Source organism: Cinclus cinclus, chromosome 6 (assembly GCF_963662255.1).
Source record: "Cinclus cinclus chromosome 6, bCinCin1.1, whole genome shotgun sequence".
In the NCBI taxonomy this organism is placed as follows: domain Eukaryota; kingdom Metazoa; phylum Chordata; class Aves; order Passeriformes; family Cinclidae; genus Cinclus; species Cinclus cinclus.
Window position 1 is genome coordinate 37889947 of NC_085051.1, and position 24362 is coordinate 37914308.

The 24362-nt window shown below is 34.7% G+C and overlaps 1 protein-coding gene across 5 annotated transcripts in view; it reads right to left on the bottom strand.

Annotated features, from left to right (window-relative positions):
- Positions 1-24362, bottom strand: part of RALGAPA1 (Ral GTPase activating protein catalytic subunit alpha 1) — a 131049-nt gene that overhangs the window by 77519 nt on the left and 29168 nt on the right. For 2 of the 5 annotated variants that reach the window (XM_062495980.1, XM_062495982.1), the window contains exons 13-21: positions 22945-23093; positions 21594-21723; positions 20642-20879; positions 18268-18429; positions 13865-14005; positions 7514-7681; positions 4071-4195; positions 1752-1968; positions 445-621 (exon numbers count right to left, since the gene is read on the bottom strand). In XM_062495980.1, coding sequence (XP_062351964.1) covers positions 445-621; positions 1752-1968; positions 4071-4195; positions 7514-7681; positions 13865-14005; positions 18268-18429; positions 20642-20879; positions 21594-21723; positions 22945-23093 — 1507 coding nt within the window. Of the gene's footprint in view, positions 1-444; positions 622-1751; positions 1969-4070; positions 4196-6109; positions 7682-13864; positions 14006-18267; positions 18430-20641; positions 20880-21593; positions 21724-22944; positions 23094-24362 lie in introns of all 5 variants that reach the window. The other 3 variants (XM_062495983.1, XM_062495984.1, XM_062495979.1) reach the window with 2 other exon arrangements.

The following is a 24362-nucleotide window of genomic DNA, read 5'->3' on the forward strand; positions in this document are numbered from 1 at the left end:
AGCCAATATAAAGATATATTAAGGTCAATGCATATAAAAGAATCACAAGATGCTTCAGTGTGATACACTGTGTGAACAAGCGCTGTGAAAACCTTCCAAAGCAAAAACATTTCATGAAAAGTAATTATTTAACTACCAGTAATAGAAGGACATTTGTAAGAGATCTAGCATACATTATGTGCTAAGAGTTTCTCCTTGGTAATTCTATGTATTTTCTCATGAAGGGTTTGAAATACATTTAGGACCGTGGATAACTAAGTCAGACAAAGGTTTTTCACTTAGGTTATTTCACATATTACTTTTCAATAGTAATCAAAAATAATTGAAATAAAGGAATCATCTTAAATAGAATATAGATTCTTGGCAGAAGCTGGAAGTTGCATTCTTCAGGATGGGTGTAAAAATTTCTGAAATAAACACTTTTTCCCTTTAAATATACTTTACCAGTAATAGTTGCAGCTTCAGCAGACAATGGTTGCTGATTGAGACTACTTGTTTCTGAATCTATGTGGAGTGTAGTTAGACTGGCCACTTCTTGTTCCTCGGCACTTTGTTGCTGTCCTGAAATTGCATCAATGTCAGTAGAAGCTGGTGTCCCTGCCTCAGTGCCAAAGCTGAAATCTGTATGAGGAAAGCATTGTATTAACTCACAACATAAAAATACCACTAATAGGAAAAAACCTCAGAGGCCCAGGACCTCCAAACTAAACAGAAACCTTGAACGTCCATCTTCTATGCTACTAGTACACTGTTGCAAAATTTAAATAAAATGCAACAGCAGAAAGTATTGCTATATATTATCAATATTCACTTTCTTGTCATAAACCCATGACTTCATGTCTGCAGAAGACATTTTTGTCACATGTCTGTATTCTGCTTAGTTGCTGTAAGTGCATCTACATAATGCAAATTAAAGGTCATTAGGGAATTTATTTGCAAACTTTACAAGATGGAAGGAATATTCAAGCTTGCTGTAAAAGCACTAACTTCAAACTAAAATTATTACAGCAAATAATACTCTAAGAAATGTTATCGTCAACACTAACACAAACAATGCCAGGCTGAAATGTAGGTTTAAATGCCATAACTTATTTGCATAACAGAGACATATATAAAAATTGTAATTTCTTCCAAAAAGTCTACATTATTTTTGTCTTATGTACCACATGATGTCATAATTCCTAGCAGCCACAATGACCTCTTCTGTTAAAAGAGTGGGAATGGATAAATAAAAGGAGTGAAAAGCATTATGTTATTTAACAAACCACACTAATTTTACCATGATATTCCACTTAGTATCTTGATTAATCTATAGCTGCACAATCACCACCGTAAAAATATCAGAAGCCTTTCTTTAAGTGTTACCTAATTACTTTCAAAAGAATTAAAATAATTTCCAAAATAAACAAGCTTTAATTTTTGTATCTTGTGCAAAACAGATGGATGCACTCCACAGATGAGACAATATTGTCTTCTAACTTTTGTTCAGTTATGTTCTCCTCTTTGCATAGTAGCATTCCAGTGCTCTTTTGTTCTGGTATACTAAAAAAAGAAATAGCCTCTCCTAAGAACTTTTCTCGCTCCATTAACTTGCTAATGACTTCAATGAAAAATCAAAATAATCTCTCTCTATAGAAAACTGCTGGCATACAACCCTATTCCGTGGAAAAAAACTGTAACAACAAACAAAACAAAGGAAATTTGCAATACATTAATCAAAAACGCTACTACTTCTGGAAAAATATACTTGCTTTCAAACTTGCGGCTCTCATACTGGAAGGCGCTGAAGGAGTCAGAGTGGCTGTCTGAGCTGATGAGGTCACTGCTGCCCGCGCTGGCAGGTGACGTCCACTCGGAAGGCACGCCCGGGTCATCTACAGGACGCATTTGGTTCTGCTTGTTCAATATATCAGGAAGGTCTTTAGGAACTTCCAGGCTGCCAGGGCTGCTTCCTCTTCTTGTCACATTCTAAATGTTGAAGATACATAAATTTTCTTACAGTCTTGGATGGCTTATTTACATAAAATGGAAAGAGTGATCCCACATTTGCTGAAGTCAGAATGTAAAAAACAGTTCCTTAAGCACCTAAGGCAGAAATTGCCATCATTCTAAATACCAAGACTTTCCAAAAACCCAAATGAAGAAACCATGTAGTCACAGAATTTCATAAATACAAATTTTATTTGCACAGTGGAGTTTTGGACACATATCATAAAAGGCTAGGATTCAGAGTAGCATGGGCCACATGGCAGGTAAGACATGAGAAAAAAAATAGTTTAAAAGTATATTACATCTAAACAACTAAAGAAAACTTGTTAACCTTGGTTTCAGACAAAATGTCCTATAGGCCACCATACTATAATAAAAATACTTACAGGAGCAAATTAATTTACTAATTCATGCATTAATCTTCTTATGATTAAAATACCTTTTTGGTGCTGGTTTGGAACAAAAGACACACACATAACATAAGTAAGACATGCAGATTTGCTCATGTACAAGTAAGATGGAGGTCTATTTGATGTCTTTCTTTAAGGCATTTTTTCCCACAGATAGCACTGTTTGCTTGAGAGGGAAGACATTTCAAAGTAGAAAAGCCATTTTATGAAATAGTTTGAAATTTGTATGCATTATGACACTAAAGATGTCTTCCTTTTACACGAGACCCAGTCAGTTCTGCATTCTTTTACTACTCTACTACTAATTTTAGCTTAACTCAGACTAATAAGGTTTTCATGGCATGGTTTTAGCATTCAATAAATTTAGCAATCTAAAAGTAATGTTAGAAAGTTGGTACTGCTTTACGAAGGCATGTCTGTCACTGTGTGCTAATTAAAAAAATGAGCTGTAGTTTCAGAGTATTTACTCAAACTTATCTCAGCTCTTTTCTGCTACCTGAGGGAAGTATCAATTCTCAAAACAAAGAGTAATCCCTCCCTTTCTCTCTTCTGGAACCAAAATGATGATTTCATTAATTTTCAGATTAAGTTAACCTTTTCCACAGACTACAAGTTAGCATTTTGTTGGGTAACTTAAGACTACTAACAAGAATACTTTGTGCCAACAATCAAGTTTCATAAACACGAGCTGAATACAAAAGAGAAAAAAAAAGTATACCCATGGACAAACTCTATGGATCCTCTCTTGCCATTTATAAAAGGTGATGATAAATAAACAATTTTTAAAATAACTTTGAAGAATCTTCTTTTGTCCCTTATTATCACCAACTCCTTACTGACAATTTTCTATAGGAAAATTTCTTACAGGAGCATGTCCTCAAAGGACCTTGTAAACTTTTAAGAAAAAGGAACTAAACAATTTTCAAACACTATCTTTAAATTGTTAGCCATTCTGTTCCTAATTTGCAAATTTTTTTTAGCATTTTCCTTTTGGTTACTACTTAATAAGAACTTATGTCTTCAAATCACTCATCTCGTTCTGTAAGCATTCAACAGTAACCAGAAAATCTTAATTTAAAATTGATTAAAATTTCTTTTTATGAATGTCATTCCAAACAATCTGACACTTTAGGAAAAGTGTAGGAAAAAAGTAAATGGAAAGTCGATTCAATAAGCAGAGCATTATTTACAAGAAATTATTCAATACTTAGAAGTGAAATAGAAAAAAAAAAGAAAAAATATATATTTGAGTAGTTTTGTAGTCTATTGCATTGACTGTACATGTAGAGAACAGTACTGTACTACAGCATGTTACTCAATTACACACCATGCTGAGGACTGCAAACTCATGTTCAAACTAGCATTCTGAAAATGTCTAAGTACAGGTATCTTTGCAGGTGCAATTAAGGCTGTTTAATTCAATGAGACTATTCATCTGAGAGTAACTTCTGCATTGCTTCCATGATGAAGATTTAATAAGATATGAAAACATAAATTATATAAAATGGCAAGAATCTATGCCAAAGGCAAGGAATAATTAAGCAATATTCTTAATTCTGATTCATAAAATCCAGAGAAATACTTTTTATTGGACTGATTTTTCATGTCATTCACAAGTTCACACATATATGCAGACTTAAGTATTGAAATGTAGCAAGTTTAAAGGCTTACCAGTGCGTTGCCACTGCGGAGTCTCTCAGCTATAAATTCATCCATGAGGTCAGGAACATTTGTATTGCTACTGCCAATATCACTATCAATAGGGTGCAGCTTTTGACTCATGTCCTCTCTATTAGCTAAAAGCAAATGAACAACCATTTATAGTAAAGAACGCATCAAGACTTTTTCAAAACAAAATGTAACAAATGAAAAAACCTGCTAATTAACAGAAATTTAAAAATCAAAATTGCCAAACATGCATTTTAAGAATGTCTCTCTTTTAAAGCAGATTCTACTTTCAGAATTAGTATGGCTTCTTCTTCCCACTAAGCAGGGGTTAGTTGATTTCCAATTCCACCTTTAAGAGCAGGAAGCTTATAGGTAAGCACTACTCAAAGTTGTTAATGCTTGCTTTAAGGATAAAGCACGTGTTCTTCCTCCATATCACAAGTAAGTAACAAATTCTAAAAAAATTATGTGATTCCTTCAGACTCCTTCTTCATTGCACTCCTAATGAAAAGCAATGTAATGGAAAAAGTAAACTAGCTTGCAATAGATACTAATGACAAATGGCAATGTGGCACTGTATACAGTTAGTATGAATAGTGCAAAGAAAATGTTACATAATAAAATTACATGCTAGTATACGGAAGTTCTAACTCTAGATGAGCAATGGTTATGAAAATTTAATGAAGTTCACTGCTTTATTAGTGTTATATTTTTGATATAACTATACTCTTCATATTTAGCTGTGGCTATTACACCTGACTTTATGATATTAGCATTTAAAGTCTTCAAGTTATTCCAGTTTATGTTCTCTATATACAAATCTTTCCCTCAGTGTCATCTCTCACGAGACCACAGTGCAGTTTATTGTAACAATGAGGTTCTGTTAAATGTTGGATTTTAAATAACAGGTACTTCTAAAATTGGTGCTTCCTAGATATGTCTTTTTCAGAAATCTAATTTCTGAAGAGCAGCAAATCATTTTTGTGAGACCCGTGACAGTACCGCTCTCAGGTGCTATGCTTACAGAGACTGCCCTCAGGTGGCATTAACATCTCGATGCAGGATGCATTGCAGAATCCTCTGTTAATCATGCCAGCATAACAATGGGGAAAAAAGAAAACCTGCATTACTGCTGAAAGTTAATTTATTGTTCATTTACACTTATGTGAACTAAGACAATGTATACTGGAGTTGTAGCCTTCTTTTTTGATCAGTCCACAGAGGTCTCATAGCTAGCAGGTGAAAGATTATCACAAGACCTTCATGGACACCCAAGATGCCAAGAAAAAAAGAAAGCAATGGAAGATGTTGCCGAGATTTAACTGCAGCCATCTGGATGAATGAATATAGGAAGGCCTATGACATGTTTTGAAACAGACTCAAACAAAACCTTATGATTAGACTCAGAGAACTGCTGTACTGAAATCATTCCAGTAATAGCAGATTGCTGTTTTGGACTATTTTTTTTAACTATCTAAAATGACCTCCAAATATAAATTTGAGGGGCTCTTTTTTGGTTTTGTTTTGGAGGACGAAAAGGAGGAAGAGGATGAGGAGGAAGAAGAAAACACACTAAATGAACCAGAAATACAATTAGTTCAACCTAGTTGGTAGGGAGCCAGGTCCTGACAAAACAACTACACTCAGAGTGGAATAACACATTCTGAAAAAAAATATGCATTGCCAATCATTCAGTAAAGTTAATTTGAAGGCTCTACATGGTAGATGAAAACTCAAAAGTCTCAAGGCTTAATCCTTTATTAGGTCATTTACTGTCTCTTCCTCTTCCCTAATCTGATAATCTTCAGCAGCAAAGAGGTTCAACTAAATATCTTGAAAAGAAAAATTAGTAATTTAAGGTATGTAAATGTAACTTATGCTGGGAGAAAAATCAGCTGGCTATAGGCGCATGCATAACCAAACAGGGAAAGCAGTGATCATCCCAAAGCCTTTTGATTGCTTATCAGAGCTTGCTTCAGTTGCATTAAGCCAAACTGGTGCTGCCCTTCTCCTTTTGCGCTCTGCACACTGTTAGTGCTCACCTGCAGCTTTCCTTCCAAAATAGCCCATTACATGACTGTACAGATCCCTCAGTGGAGCCTCTGCTGGCATTCTGTTCTGCCTCTGTGGGGAAACATTTGCCTTCGGCTTCGAAAGAGCATGTACAACAGTTTTATAAACACCACCCAGGGAGCCCTGCTGTTGTGCCGACTCCTGACCTGATGCTCTAAAGGCACTACGACATTGGAACTGACTAACTGCAAGACCTTCTTTCTGCAACACAGCTGCTTGAGTTTCTGTAGATTCCTTAACTTGCTTGCTGCCAGCCAAAGCAGCATTGACTGCATCTAGATGCCTATATATTCCAGGTCTAACCAGCTCTGTGGCAGCTGATGAGCTACTGCTTGCACTGGTACTGCTGTTGCTGCTACCACTACTGCTACTACTGAAGCCACCAAGTTTACGGAGTCTTGCTTTCCAAGCAGCCTCTTTGTTTTCAAGAGGATTGTAAAACTGAACCGATTCTGTAGATGGCCTAAAAGTAACATGAACGCTGTTTCTTTTTTTAGTTGTTATTTTCATTATTTTGGCCCTATGAGTTACAGTTTCAGATATACTTCTTTTAGTTGGTGCCAGTTTGCTTGTGCCTGTGATGTGAGGCATTTGAGGATCAACGTGTGCTTTAGGAAGAATTTTCTTTGGATGGACAATACGTGAGTTGGTCACTTTTTCATTAAACTGGGCACTTTTATGCTTTTCAGCTACCGGTGCTTCCACAACTAAATCTACATCATTTTCAGTGGCCGCTTGCCTGTACAGATATCTCTTCCCTTCTTTGCTGCTAGGACTACTTGACCCATGATCAAACACGCTTTCGTACTGTTTATCAATATCTAACTGTCTGGCTTTATTGAGCGCTTGATTTCTTGTAGAAAAGTCTACTTCAGTAGGTGCAATATTACTTATAAAGCCACTTGGGTTTTGTTCTAGCTGCAGCTCTGTGTTATTGGCTCTTTCTGCAACAGTGTTGCTAGTCGTGCATTGACCAGTCTGATCTCTATTTTCTAATCCATCCAGTGGTAATCTATCATTCCTACTTACTGATGTATCAACTTCATGAGCAGAAGCCTCACATTTCTCTATCTCAAAGTTACCGCAAAGTTCTTCTTTTTCTTTAATAAGATATTCTCTCAGAGAGGAAAGGAGATCATCTTCACCTTCAGGGTCAACATACTGGCTTTGTTCAAAGGCAGTGTTTGCAAATTCTACCGGCCCTATTAAATGACAAAGATGGTCATAAATACTATCCCCAACTTCCAAGGAGGACTCTCCGCTATTTGTATCAGTGATATGGCTTTCAGTGGATCTACGCATTGAAGAGGTCTCAGTGGAACTCTGTAAGCTTGGAGCATGATGGGATGAACTGTCAATGACAGGAACTGCACCTTTGGCTCGTTCAACTGCGAATGGTTCCAGGATGTCAGAGGTGCTGCTGCTTCGTGGCAGTGGCTGTTCTTCATTTAATGCACCAAAAACTTCACTTGGAGCATCCTCACTCTGAGAAAAATGTCTGACTCGAGGTGGACGTGGCAGAATTTGAGCATCGTCAATGTCTGTAGGAAAAAAGTATATGTAACATGCACAAAAATTTACATATAGAGACAATATATATTTACCACTACATTCTAAGTATGTGATTTTAAAAGCTAGAAAAATTCAGAACCTTGTTTTCTTAGGTACAAGAAAAATACTTTTTCCAATACTAGAGTGTTAAAAACACACGCACATAATGTCCAGTACAGAATGTAATATAAATGAGTTAGACCATCAGAACACAGTTTTAAATGTTAACATGCATGAGTACAGTGAGGTCATGGAACGTTTGGAAATACAGTTAAAGCTAGAGCTGTGCCAATAAGTTCAGTAATTCAACCAATATTATTCCAACTAGCTTGTTCAGGAAATGGTTATTAGAATACAAATTAGCTTAACGGTAGTACTCCCTTTGTGGAATTTACGTCTTCAGAAAAATGGCAACTCCAAAGAGAATGAGGATTTTTTTGGAAAATTAGGGTTGTCTATTGAAGTGGCAAACCATTAGTTAAAATAAATATATGTATGTATAAGTGTATATGTATAAATTACTGAGATTTCAGGAAGAATACTATCACACCTTTATATGTATTTTGGGATATGTAATGCAGTGTACACCTAAGAACTAAAACTTTTCAATGACAAGGAAGAGCTGGCCCTATATAGAAAAGATGACTATACATAATGGACAAATTAAAGATATACCCTTTTCCCCCAGAATAATGTTTTGTCTCTCATGTTCAAAATAAGAAACTAAATACCTAATAAAGGCTTACCTCCCTCTCTTCTTCCAGTTTTACTCAGGCAAATGTAATATTTATGAGAATTACAGAATTAAATACTCTGATACCAAAAAAACATCCTGCAACCTCACAACAGTTAACATCAGAGTAAACCAACTTTTGTTTATGAGAAGATCAGAATTTGTTATTACCATTTAAATTAGTGATTCCTTGTTTCTTTTGAAACTCTTAATATGTTAGTATCAGTAAAAATCATAGTTAACTGGAATGAAACCTGCAGTTCCAACAGGGATAGCTTAGGAATTGCACAGAAGTACCTTCAGCTCATTTCACATCATCCACAAAAACAAAGAACCTTCATGCATCTCTTCAGATTTCCTACTGTTATAGAAATACTGTATACTATCAAATTACCACTGTAGGCAAGACTAAATATCCCTTGCAGAGAAGTAAACTAACTGCCATCCCTTCCAGTCCTTTTATGAGATAAGCACTTAAATAGCAAGGTAAAACCAGTTTACTGTATTTTCTTTTTTTTTTTTTTGGTAGAATCCTTTATTCCCTAGATTAATTTTTTATTACCTACTACTTAAAAAGTTGAAGAGATGCTTTCAAATTCAGGAATAACAGTAAATAGCTTAAATGAACACCAGCAAGAGTCATTTATCACAATAAATAGACTTACCTTCTTCTATCTAGATGCTTTAAACTTCAGGACTGCAATGGTGAATTTACTTAATATCAGAATAAAATTTAAGCCCCTTTCTCTCCCCTAACTTTGATGTGTTACAGCTAAAATAAAGTAACAATGTATGTAATTATATTTTAAAATATTTTTACTATTACTAAATATTAAATATAAATACTACTAAATATTTAAAATTATTACTTTATTGATCTCTATATATTTTGGTAATATTGAATATTGATAATCTGAAGTCCCCTTAAGACCTGTTTTGAGCTGCTTGCACTTTTCTGAGAATGTTAGAGATTGAGAAAAGTCATCTCATTCTCCTTCTGAACAAAGCATAGAAACCAGAGGAACGAGATATGTCTGTACTTAACTAAACATGTGTTACAAGAAGATGAAAAATGCTATTTCCATGCTCAATTTTTCAAAGAAGTTAAAATTTGAGAGCAAAACTTTGACCTCATACAAAGTTTACTGAATTGCAAATAAGCTATTGGACAGGAAATTGAGAGATCTCGATTGGAAAAAGAGAACAGGCATCCAAGCTATCTCAGAAAATAAACATGAACTGAAAAATCATTGAATACAACACAATCTATTATTCCTTTTCTCTTCAGTTTTGACAAGCAACAAATTTCCCATCATTGTTCTTGTTTAACTTTTTACTAACTACATGAATTAACACCCTCTGAAATGAATCCCTGTAGCTGGAACTGTTCTTTCAAAATCCCTATTGATTTAGGCAGAGATTAACAGGATATGCTAATGTAGTCTCAAGCTATTTCTTACAGCTGCAAAGAAAGGACTGCAGGATTCAGTCAAAAGTATGCATGATGATATGAGATCAATACATGCAACCATGATACAGTGATCTCATCTTGAGCCCTGAGTATACATTTTTCAAATCTGTTAAACTTAACCTCATCTAAAGCAGCAGCCTATAAATCCCATGCTGTGCATGCATGCAGTGATCATGACCTTCCAGGATGTTGAAAATAATCAGACAGAGAACTCACAATGCACACAAAGCAGCTCCACACATTGAAATAAATTCAGCTAGATTCATTTCAATGTTGATGCAGAATTAATCTTAGGTGCTCACATATTCATGACAAGCACGTATAAGTACACATATTCAAACAAACGTGCTTGCAGCAAACAAACATGTGCTTGCACCAATAAAGATTTCTTTTTTGTAGAGCAGGAAGGAACTATGGAAATGAAAATGTTATTGCAATACCGGCATTGAAAATACAGACAATATTTAAAATCTCAAATGAATTGCTCCTTCATAAGCAGGGCTCACCCTTGCACACAGCTGTACAGTCAGACTGACACATCTAGAATTCCCAAGGAGTTTGTGTGCTGGCAGGCTGACCCTGTGTATCTGACCCTGAGCAGCTTTAGGAAAAACACTGCCCTGGTTCCATGTGTTCCTCATATGGTACAGTAAGGAAAAGACTGTAATTGGTGTATCTGGCCAATCTCACACAATCACAACTTTCCTAAATCAACCTTGTCTCTCCTTTTGCTGCTAGAAGGCAGAAAGAGAAGGAAGCTTTTCAGCATCAAGTCTGAGATAAATATGCTAAAATACAAACTCATGGCAAGACATTCTGACAAGACAGCATGAGTGCTATAGAAGATCCCTGTATAAATTGAGGCAAGTTTATATTTCATAATGCAAAGTCCATTTGGGAGGTAGAGAAAAAATACTATGTTTTACTTCTGAGCTTTCAATAGGTTTTTTTGTTTGTTTTTTTTTTTAAGAGAACACAGGTATTCTGTGAGTTTCTGGGATTAAAGAATAATTACAGCCATATCTTAATGATTACTTAATGATTTGGGAGCAAGGTTGTAAAGGCATAATATGCATCTCCCTTTCATGTTAATACTTGACTCTTTCAGTCCTAGTAGATAAGGAAAAATCTCCCACCTGCAGCTAATTAGTTTGCCCACTGCTTCTAGGAAACCTGCCTACATCTCATTGACACTTTATTTTAGGTCTTGCACCTGAAAATTGCCAAGGATTCCAGAATGAATGGTCATTTAACTAGTTATCTTGTAAATGTGTAAGACTGGATTTCCTATGAATCTAACAGGCTAAAGTAAAGTTCCTTTTAGAAATATTGCACATTTGCAACACATATACTACACCAAATGACTTTAGTAACTAAACCCCTTAAAGCATAAATCTCTTCCACTTTTTGGATACTACTTGAAAAATTGCAAATATTCTGCATGTAGAAATACAGCATAACAGAAACTACATGAAGGAATTACAATATTAGGAAAAGCATCCTCTACGATGCTGGATGACTGGATGTCAATATTGAACTTTGCACTATATTTTATCAACCTACTGATTGATCTTCAAATCGTATCTCACAAATTGTAGACAGGTTTTCTGCCTTAGTGTTGAAAACTAATACATAGTACATAAGGTAAAAGTTTGCTCATAAATGCTTTCTGTTAGACTACCTGCCCAGATTCACCAGTGTTCAGTGGGTCCACCTTTCAGTGATGAGTTTCACAGCTAAAAAGAAGCTGAAAACTACCTCCAAAAACTTAATATTAGGCATCCTATTATTCTGGAATAAACTGAAATGTTGTCTCCTTCAAGTTCTGTTGGATTGTAAAGTCATTTTGGATAACAAAGGTATTCATATAATCCTGTAATAGGATGAACAACTGTCACAACTAGCTAAACATCATTCATTATCTAGAATACACCTACAATAGAAACAGTTTGATTATTTCCTAAATTACATGCTTTACATCTGGAAACAGAAGGCTTTCAGAAAATAACATATTTAATGTAAGAAGAAAAGGCAAGGAAAATGATAAAGCTTCATGTTTAAAAAAAAAAGGAAGAAGAAAGAGAGCACAATTAAAAATGCATAAAATTAAAAGAGCAAAGTGCACTCTGATCCAGTGGACAGTGTTTCCCTTTCTCTGCTACTTCCCCATCAACACTCTAACAGCTTGCTTTTTTCCACTACAATTTTTTAGTTTTCTGGCAATGTTCAAGATTCTTGGGCACATAATGAAGCTGCTCCAACACCCATCTGTTTGAGAAGACATCAAAACCAGGAAGGGCTTATGACTTTTTCTATGTTAGAAGTGCAAAGGTCTGTAACGTCACTTTAATAATTACACTGGTCATGCAGTTTTTGAATTGAATGGGTATCAACATAAAGAATAATAGCACAAGAGAGCCATCAGGTGTGGGAAACATTAGAAGTAATATGCAAGCCAGGACTTTTCAGAAACATGGATGATAAAACTGACTACAAAAGCACTTTTGCCTTGTTTAAGAAAGGGTAATTAAGTATCAGTGATTATGTGATGAAATAATATTTCACTGTGAAAGCTCATAGCCCTTCTCCAGGTATTCTTAAGGTCTTCATTAAGCACTTTTCCCAACAATGCTATGGCCAGGTAGGATCCATTTTCTTCTAATAAGTTGTTTATGTATCATTACTATAAGGATCTCTATCTTCTAAGTTACAATCACTTGTATCTCAGAAGAGATACTCTTTGCACTCATTCTTTTATTAATTATTACATATAATCTCTATCTTATTAAATTTTGTTTGTAGTGTCAAGAATTGCATTCAAATACTTTGTAATTGCTCACTGTGAAAGTCTGGTCTCTCTAGAGTGGATTCTTTGAACTTTCCCAATTTTTCAATAATGTTTTCAGACTGACTACTAAGGCATAAAGTTTCTGTTTCACAACAAGAATTTTGGGACATGTGACACATGACAAAATACAATTATGAAGATACAGTTCTTAGTACTTCTCGCATAACAAAGGCAGGAGAGACTGAAAAGAAAGAAAAATCTTTCATAAAAATATTATTGTCATGAAGTCCTTCTATTTGTATGCCATTTTAACTATATATAGTCCTCCTAGGTGCTTTCTTTTTTTTTTTTTCCCACTCATTGATATAAAGGCATTACATGATAGCCAGCCTTAAAACATTACAAATTTGTTACCTATGTAATAGCTGGAAAAATTACATTAGCTGAAAACACACATTTTTAAAGTCTGTGCTAATTCTAGTTGTTGGATCCATTCGTTCAAAGAAAAGTATCCAAAGTAAGCTACTGTCCAAATTGTAGCCAACCAGCCTGTTGGGCCAAAAAGAATGTTGAGGAAAACAATAATCCAAAAAAATGGATCATTTGGAAAATAACACCAAAACATCACACTTGAGAATTCCACACTACAGATTTTTTTCATGTTTTTATATAGTAATGAGAAACAGGCATACTCTGAAGCATATTATATGATACCATATTTTTTTCATGGGAGCTAAAGTGTATCACCATGGTAGTTCACACAATGTCTATGACACTGAATTAAAAAATTTACAGAGAAAGATGTAAATGACAAACTAAAATTAAGTTCTTCCTTTCCCTCCCTCACTCATCAAAAATAAAAATTTTAGATTAGTTGCACTCTCTGGTAGACAGATATATTGCTGCTTACCAATAAATTGGAAAAGCAAAGAGATTTCTCAAATTTCTTCTTTTATGATAGTAAACATTGGCACAGCACTAACTTCTAACAGTTCCAGAATGAATTGTAAAATAGCATGGTACCTTACAAAACTCAAAATATTAATTCTCAATCTCTTCCCCTCTCCCACCATCCCCAAAATACTTTTACTTTGAAAAATTTAATGGTTTAGCAGAATTTGAAAGCAGAAGGTTTAAAAAAGTGATAAAGGGGGTGCAGAAATTAGCAGAGGTGGCACTACCTGAAAGCTCATCAGAAAGGGGAGTGAGAACAATATCAGGCAAGAAGGGTTTGGAAGTATGGATCAGAACAGGAGCACTTTTAGCACTGCGTATATAGGCCGATGGCAGAGCACATTCACCAATGGATCGGCTTCTCATGGCTTTAAAAAGGAAAAGAAAGAAGTGGGGAAGGAAAAAAGAAGAGTGACTATAATGAAAGGCTTGTGTCACAGAAAAAGCAGCAACAGAGAAAACAAAGATAAAAAGGAAGAAAATTCAAAAATTAAAACATTTCAGCACGGCAGATATTGGCAGAGCTGTAAGAAAGAAAAAAAAATCAGTGGACACATAAAACATTCTGAGTTTTCAACTTTTATGTAAAGCAGCAACAATGCCTTTATTATGATGATTACAGAGATTTTGCATTTGAAATCAAGAAGCTAATTAATACATTTTCACACTGCATCAGGGGTTGAAAAATCAAAGTTAAAGTTACTCCACAAGCACTCAGAATTTAACTTTTTTAGCAGAAAAGTAACTTGTACTACATTTGCGTTTTTCTAGTTTCCTTTGATTTTATCCTGAAAATGTGTCTCTGTATTATACATATACCCATACTTTGAATTCATGTTCTCCAAAAGATAAACAAAATCATAGGGAGAAAATGATCGGTTCTATGTGGAGAAATTTCCAATAAAACCTGTTACAGTTCTACATTAAAAATGAAATGACTGAAGTGAAATGGCTTGAGAATTAAAAGCATTAAATTCTTTTATCCATGGGGTCTGGCTTTTAATTGATACTGGCTAAATCTTGCCAAACTGATGTTTATTCATCTTTTCATATCTCACATCCTGCCAACAGTCCTACAGAATACAAAATGTACATAAAAATTGTGGTATTATAATCAAGGTTTATCTGCAGATTTTCTAATAGATTTAAATGAATCTTTGACATTTGCTTTCCCTTGTCAGAGTAAGACACAGCAAGGACTTATACTGCATTGAACCTCAAAGTATGCTATTCTTAAAAAAGTAATATCCGTTGCTTCAAGCTTCCTTTCATACTGTTGTTAATTTGCTAACTTGTTTTAAATTATTGCTGATAAAATTATTTACTTCAGAGTATCTAGCATAAATATTGTCAGTGCAATACGTAACCAGTCTGAACTTTTCTCTCTATATCCCTGTTTTCAAAACAACATGGAATACAGACTTAGGATCTTAGCACTCCTGATCTGCATGGGAATCAAATGTACATGAATGGAGTGCAGTGAAAGTTGAGCACATCACACTTCTAAACCAGGTTAAAGAATTGTTGCTAATAACAACACACAGGTAACCTGGGTAGGCCCCATTGAACAGAAAATACATCTGACAAACTAAATTGCACAAATTAAGTGGAGTCTTAAATTCAGTTTGAAAAAACAGTTCAGAAAGACAGACCTTTTAAGACTGAAACAATGCTCTAGTAAACTTTGTACGACAGAAATTATTTTTTTTAAAAGGACAATTATGTGTAAGGCTTTAATGTCAATTGTTTAAGAGATACTGTAATAAAATTCAAGATTACAATTATTGTTAGATGCATCACATTCATCCATCGCTGAGAATCTTAAAATGAATGTAGGCAAGAGAAAAAATAAAAACCACACAATAAACATCAAGGATCTTTTCCAGGCTAAGTTATTCTAAATAAATCAAGCTTTTGATATTGGATACTGTGTTGATTACAAATCTTAACATAAAGTGTTCCTTTTAATTTAACTGGATTTTTTTCCACCATAATCAATTATTCATGTTCATTAATGAATATTAATAATATTCAATTAAATAGTTAGTTGGAGGCAGACAGTATCAGAACATGTAGTTATCTAATAGCTTATAACCTTCCACTACTGTCTATACAAAAGCAGAATAATAGGTAAGTAAATTCTTTCTGATACAATATTTTTATAGGACTAGAACCTGCTGCCTAAGCCAAAACTCCCATAGCTAATCTTACAGATTTTTCAACCCATATGCATACTATGCTTAAAGGCCCTTTCCAAAAATTATTTTACGTAAGTTCAGGCTAAAAATGTACACACTGCATATCAAAAAAGCTGTGATTTTTTTAGTTGAGTAACACGCACACACACGTATTTGGTGCAGCAATAAATGTGTGCTGGCATAATGATGGCTCAAAAAATAGAGGTGCAAAGATGTACACAAAAATGTGTACAACATAAAACAGATGAGAAAGAAACTCCAACTTTTTCTTACCACAAAATATTCAACATGCACATCCCCCCTACTCAGATATTAAGAGTATATATTACTCACAATCAAAGGAAATGCAATACAAATCACATATCATGCAACATATTTAAGGTCTGACTCAATTCCAGACTTAGCTTGCAGGCCTAATAATAAACTGAAGGAGAAGATCTGACCAGCAAAATATTCTAGATTTGACTTATTGTGATTATTTTTTTTATTATTTGACCCTGAATTAATGGCACAGATCAAGAAGCACCTGAACAAGCTCTCTTTGCAGACCAGAGATGCAGTAACAATTATTTTCAGGCAGTTAAGATATATGTAACATTTTGTAACATGCTCCTCATTAACATTTAAAGAAACTAGAGCTTGGAAGAGTTTGGGATCCTGGTTCCAGGAACTCTTTTCTGACTTACTGTCTTTTAAAGTCATCCTAGCAATGCTGGGATGCTTGTCGACAGTAGGTATTCTGCAACATGAATAGAGTTGAAATTTTAACTGGTTGCAGTAATGCAAACTTGGCTTATTAATATCAAATATGTAAGATAATTGGAGGAAAGGAACAAAACCATGGAAGCTAAAGTGCAGTGAAACTTAAATTAGATTACTTTGCTGCTAACCAGGTCAATATATAGCTTGATTAGGATAAATTCCAGTCATTTCAAGGCTAACATCATATAAATACCCATCTTTCAAACTGCAGCAAAACAAAAGCATTAATAAATTGACCAAACAACATAACCTTCTGACAGAATATCTGAAATATTAACAATTTGTAAAGGAGAAATTTTAACATGAGCTTTATCTTGTTAAGACAATTAAGATTCAAAACAAAACCGCCATTACAGTTAATCACAGACTACAGAGAAGCAGAAATTACATTTAAAGTATCTGTGATCTATGAGGAAAACTAAGTGATGTCAGCATGAGATACAGAAAAAGCTGTGTAGCATTTGAACGTGCAAAAAAGACAAGAAATTTTGGTGTACGGACTTTACTTTCTCTCATTTTTGTATGCCTTACAGGACAATTAATTCTGGCACATCAACAAGAGCCTTAGGAGAGAAAAAAAAATAAAATGGAGAATTTTGAGGAATAACCAAATAGAAAGTTTGACTAAATAACATCTATGACTTAAAAAAAATTAACCTCAAATATTTTTGGAAAAAGAAAGAAAATGTTAATTTCTGAAAAGCTAGTACAATTATATATTCAACTGCCAGTATGCATTCCACATTTTCAAAACTGTCTCAGAATGTACCTACTTCCGAGAAATATCAGTGAAGCAACAACACACAATGACCAAAGCTACTGCTGCTATAAAGATAGTGAAGAAAAGAGATAGTCCTTAAAAGGACTTCTTTTAAATACAGAATAGTTCTTCTTTTAAATACAGAATTAGCACCAGCTTAACTTTCCTTCACATAAGCAACAGCACTGACATCATCAACATGAGACAAAAGAGTACAGAAATCTGTAGTTCACTTCCTGTTAACATAGTCTAAGAAAATAATACGAACACAAACAAGTCTTCTTTTGAAGAGTTCACCTAAACCTTTGTTCAGCACAACTCATTTATAACACAGCAAAGAGTATCTGCAAGTAATAAAATTCAGAAACAGGTGACTTCAGAAATGGAGAATTGCACACATCTGTGTCAATCTTTCATTATCGCAATATTCAAGGTATAGTAAAAGACAGCACATTTTATAAACTATGCTGACTTACACCTTTTTCCCCACTTTCCTTTGCACAGTTTGAAAATACTCAACACATCTTGTGCAGTGTATGAAAATACATACTTAAGAAAACTTCTCTTACCCACCTATCAGCACCATAGCTCAAACCACTCCAGCTTTTTTCTCCTTCATATACATACAACAGTATTATTTTCCAATCCAGCTTAAGCATGTGATCAAATTGAGAATTAATATAGCAACTGCATTACTTTCATTTGCAGTAATTGTAATTCCAGTAAACACAAGCTATTCAGCTACCCTCAAAGCACATAAGGCTGCATAATTTACACTTTAACTAATGTGTAAATCATTATAGAGAGTATAGCTTCGTGGAAAGAAACTATCCACATTGCTACAAAAGTCAGTTCTTAATTCCTTTGCCTTTCTAAAATGTCACTTTTATCAGCTCTTACAGATACTTACCAACTGTTTTCTGCCGCACTATGCTCCTTGCCTTTTCTGTTCCTGGAGAGCCAGTGGTTGTAGCACTGCGTTGTCTCATTGGTGCTTGTCCAGGCTGATCACGGCTCCAGCCTCTAGAAAAGGACTTATCAACAGAAGACTTTGGGAATTCATGCCCAACTCCTGCAAAAATAAAATTGCAAATCTATTCATTTCTATTCTGCTATTGCCAGATGACTGTAGATGTGTCCTTTCAAAAAATTTTTAAAGCTGGATAGAATAAATTAAGTTAACAAAGCAAGCATGAATTCAAAAGCTCAGCCAGCACTAACTCTGAGGGATATTCAATCTTACTCAGAAATGTTGGTGCTATTAAACTACTGTAATTTTTTTTTCTGAAAAAATGGGCTTACAAAGGTTGTAGTCTGATACTACATGTAACTTTTCCTCTGCTGCTCCTACCACACAAGTTACACAAAGTCATACATTTCAAAACATTAATATTCAGGGGGCAGGTTTCCAAATAATTTTGCAATATTAAGGAACATGAAATAAGGATAACATAATTTTACACAAAATGCAAAAGCAAAAAAATTTGAATGATGGGCTCAGAGGACAAGGCTTTTTGGAGATTGACAGAAAATACTATCATAAGATTAAGATGGAACAAATACAGATTTGACATTTATATTGAAGTAAATAAAGCTTATATGAGGAGCTATCAAAAACAGCTAGATGTAAAAAAATAAGTGAAGTAAAGAATATTTGCATTATATTTCCTTATCCAGACTGAGCTCATTAATAATCAAAACACACAGTTACAATTATTAAAGGGGCACCTTTTTGGAAAAAAGTGAGCTCTAGTCCAACATGACTTGGACAGTGAGTTATTCCCCAGCAAACAGGGGCAAAGAAATATGGCATAATTTGTATGATGTCTATTAATTCTAAAGCTGGACTTGATTCTGTAATTCACATTTAGCAATGGAGGATTTCTCTGAAACTCTGTAACTGAAGGTTAACATAAACTTTCCTCATGTTGCTCAGATGATTCAAAATGCTTTTTAGAGCATATATTCAAATAACTACACATATTCTTATCCTATACCAGATTTCTCTCTTATTTTTACTGTCTGGCTTGAGGGGGCTTTCTGTGTTTTTGGGTTTGTTTGGGGGGATGTTTGGTGTTTGTTTTTGTTTGTTTTGTTTAACCTGTGTTTTTTTTAGTAAGAAAAAGAAGAAAGCTGTGTAGTATAGGAAAACAAAAAAATGTGTGGTCTGGAATGACCTCTCAAGGGCAACTACAGAGGGATGTATTTCTGCCCAGTTATGACACAGCAAATACCAAAACAAAACTGTGAATAATGACTCTGCTTAAGATGAGGCATAGAAGCATGTGAAATATTTTTAGGAAAATAAAAAGCCTATAGCAACATCCTCTTTAAGAGAGGGAATCCACATAGGTTGCTTCTCACCAACAAATCTTAAGATAGTACTAGGAAACACCTTCCCTCAGGTTTGACTGAAGAGCTAAAAAGTAGCCTGAAAATAACATGTTTTTACATTTTTGTTACTCACCCTAAATATAATCCTGACTCTCACTATTAGATCATAGAGCACATTATAAAGGAGAATAATATTATCATACATGTTTTACAAAAGTGGAAACAAAGCGATTTCTAATGATCACACGCAGAATGTCTGTCTCAAACAGAGAAAAGAATCCAGGTTTTGCAACTTTCAATCCAAACCTCTATCCAGGAGGACAAACTTCCCGTGCCTTACCAATTCCAGAACTGTGCCATTATAAGCAGCCACCTCCTCTCCCCACATTGTCTTACAGAGTATTTTATGCATTTTTTAGGAATCAGTTTAAAAACAGGTTCCACTCATATGGATTATTAAACTATACTTTCCCTTAAGTAGTCCACAAGGTCATTGGAACAAAACCTGTCTTCATGATGGGATCAATTAGTACCAATTAGTAATGGTCACTTCACATTTAATCTTTTAACATTTTGAGATCAATATTCCAGTTGTGCTTACAATGCCTTAGTTTTCACCAGCTGAGTAGTCTTCGTTATTTTCAAGAAGTTATCATTGAGACTCAACTATTTAATTGCTTTGATAAAAGGAGAAAGGCATAACCCACTATAGTGTAACATTTTAGTTTGAATGAAATACACTTCTAAGAACTACATTCCACATGTGCCTATTTGCAGAAATAACATGATCATGTTGTGGTAGTTTTAAAAAGCACATTTACCTTAAAGAAACAGGGTTATTTCAGGTGATAGTGATGTCTAATTAGGTATACAAAAAAAGGTAAGACCAAAATTATCCTGTGCCCAACACCAGTTCAAATTCAAATGATGTCTTTACAGCACTGTCTTACCTTTGCCTTTGTGTTTTTTCTGCTTCTGCTCACTTAATTTATCCAGTGGCAGGTCACTGAGGTCCAGGCTATACAGGTTTCTAGCTAATACTTTAGTAAGTGTCTCCATTGTCAGTGACCACTCAGTGGCCAGCTCTTCCCAGTATGTCAGTGATGACATTACAGACAGCAAGTCATCCCAAAGTTCTCGAGAAATGTACACATTTAGATTTGCTTTGATCCAAGCTACTATAAGAGTCTAAAGAAACAGAGAAAAGTTGGATTGTGACCATAAATTGACAACATTCAAATGTTACTATTTCAAAGCAATCTTCAAACTGCCACATTCTTTTTAACATTCTTTTCCTTACCAGTACACACAGATTTTTAATGAATTATCAAAAGTCAGCACAGGATTCTGACTTAGATACAGGAACAACAGGTTTCACCCATTATCTTGTGTATTCTTCTTTGTTCTGCTAAAGTAACTGAAGACTCTACAGATCCTAGCCACTGAGAACTCACCACAACAGCACTTTGCAACTATAAACTTTAAAAGGATTTGGTACAGCCTTCTGTAAGGAATTACAGAATTCTCTAAGAAATAAAAAAAATCCATCAGTTAGGCATGGATAACACAGAAGATTTCATGCTGACTTGAGCCAATTTTTTTATGGCAGCAGGCTAAAACTGCACAAACTGCCAGTTGTCTTTGCCAGTTATTCCAACACAACTGAAGGACAAGTAATTCTTGAATATTACAGTACCTCAAATACTATTGTCACAGTGTCATTAACATATAGGTCAGAAAGTAACAAATGTAGCCATCTCTTTGACCCACACCATTCACATTATCTGGGCAACATATCAGTGATATAAGATGACAAACTAGCCAACAGTGGTTGCCTTATCAAATCTATTCATGAAAATTAGGCTGAATTAATTAAAGTGAAGTAAATTCATATTTACTTGCCTGGAAAAGAGGTCCTGCAAGTCTTCCAGCTAAAGTGGAGTTTTTCCTTCCTTGATACTGCAAGAAAGTTTGGGGTGGTATTTTCAGCACAGATTCAGTTACCCTGAGCAGCACAAGTAGCATCTGCTCCCTGCAAAACAGTATTAAACTTAAGAGTTACCATTTTGTTATACCTTTGCATATACCAAGGTATTTTTAAAGGTAATAATCCAGCCTCATTTACTCAAACACATTCCAAAAAGGTCATAATAATTACAAAGAGCCTAACTTGGTTTTTGCAAAAGTAATTATTCCAATCTTTTTCACACTTAAGAGTGAGGAAAGTGAGGAATCCCTGTTTCCCTGTAATATCTTCTTTCAAGTCATTCAACTGCTATCACCTTCAAGGGCCTGAAATTAGAGGCAAAGTTTTAACTGTATTTTCAACCTGAGATTTTTTTTCTATGAATTACAGATTTTGGTAATTATACATTAGCATGAACATACTTCATAAATTATTTTGTGTGGCACAACCCTTGCCCTTGAGAGTCACTTTTTACATTGATGTGAAACCGGGAAAGAAAATACCAATCTAGTAGAATCTGTTTACTATTATCACTCCCAAATTTCTCAGAGGCCAGCTAAATTGGCTCTTCAGAAGAGGAGACAAGCTTCACATGACACATAGTGCCAGCTTTACTTATCCAGAGTTCAGGAAATACTACTGACAGATTGAATGCAAGTCAAGTTAAAATTGAATAAATCAGACATTTGAAATCTCCTTGCTACTTCTTCATTGCAACAGAGAATTGTGGCAATATAGTACCTGATTACAGACTATTATTTGAAGGAGTAGGAAATACAAATTCTCTTAAAGCAGGGTCCCTTGTACCTGCTAGGCACAGTAAGCACTGGAAAGGCACGACACAGTTCCACAGTACCCAAACTCCTGAATGCAATTACAGGTCAAGAACAACACACATCTGATTGTAATAATTACCCATGCTTGTTTTGTTTATTTTTAAATAAGGCTGTGAAGCTTCATATGTTTCAATATTTTTAATGCTTTGATATACGAGCAAAATGCCCTAGGAAAAAATCATCAGTTGCTCCAAAATAACAATCTGTATATCCCACGTTAGTCCTTCTTGCACTGAGGTCTAAGCTTCCACAAATTAACTAGGAGCTTACTGGAGGCTTTAAGAAAGCAGATAATCTTCCCTGTGCCAAATTGTCTATGGTGTTCATGTATTTACTGACTTAGAGGAACTGGTTCATATAATCAATACCACTCTTCTGTGTTTCCTACCAAGTACATTTTCAGATTTGTCTTGTAAACTAATAATCTAAGATAAAAGCATTAGCATTTTACCATGTTTTCTTGTCCATAGTCACTTGGACTACCATGTGGCGGTATATATTGAGAATGCGTTTGCACATATCAGTGTGTTCATCCAGCAGAGCTTTAAATTCATTTGCAGGTTCAAGAAAAAATATATTTGAAGAATTTATTATAAAAACCTGTAAGCAGAAAAGATTGGATGTCATGATCCTGAAGCACTTTGATGTTTTAAGCAATTCAGTTGGTAGAACCAGGAAGAAAAAATCTATAACAGAAAATCTTTATCAGAAAAGGTTGCAAATTCACATGAAGCATATGTTTAAATATATCAGTTTGAAGTAATGATTAAGAAATGAGACTTGATCTTCCCCCATTTTTTCTATAAAACCCATTTGTATATTTTCGCTCTCATAGACAGATGGTTCAACAAACTACTCTATATGATAGACAAAAATGTCCCAGTGAGAAGTCCACTGCACAAAGTTCTATCTGTAAGCCAGGAACTGACTATAGACATCTATAGTACAATAGATGGTAAACTGCTTGCAATAGTCCTGGTACACAGTGTGTGCCTCAGCATGACACAGCCTGTATTATGTTCTGGGAAACTAAAGCATCTATCCCACTGGGATCATGAAGGCTTACCAAAAGTAGGAAACTGGACATGTTCCCCAAAGTGACTGACTTCAGTGGGCAGTGAATTAGGGCCTTCAGAATGAAAATTATGAAAAAAAAGTAGGCAAGGACATTGTAGGAGCTACAGAAGCAGCTACTGAAGTGTTACTGTGTTTTTATGTAAGTTTAGAAAGCACTTGAATCTCAGGCCTAGATTTTCAAATTTTTTTTTTTACATGTACAGGAAGTCATAACTTCCCTCTACTGAAAGCTTTGGATTTTTAATAATTAAAAACTACTGGTACGCAGTTTTGCATTCACTACCCTCAACTAATGAGCATAACCTATTCTAAATGTCTAGAAATAAGTCTATGCAAGCATTAAATGGGAAAAATCTCAAGACAGAAGTCTTGGATTATTGATTCACAGAGAAAATCAAACGTGGTTCCAGGCCAGGAAATCTCTCAAACTGAGACATGGTACTGGGTTAGAATGATGTCTTGACTCTGTTTCAGGCTAAAAAAAAAATAAATATATACTTGGTAGTCAAATGAACTTTTGTCTAAAAAACTTCAACACGAATAATCTTCCAGACACTGTCAGATGTGTAAGCCTTAGTAGTATATTGCAAACAGAAACAGATACTTCGCATTTCTTTCTCAGTAACACTTCATATTCTAAAAAGTTGTTGAAAACAAAGATTATGAAGTTTAAATTTTTGTAACATATTTGAGTTTAAAAGTAATTTCAATTTCAAAGTTTATTTATATATAACAGTGTATAACAGCACAAAAGAAAACCCTATTAATAAAATCATTCAAGCTGTAGTAAAA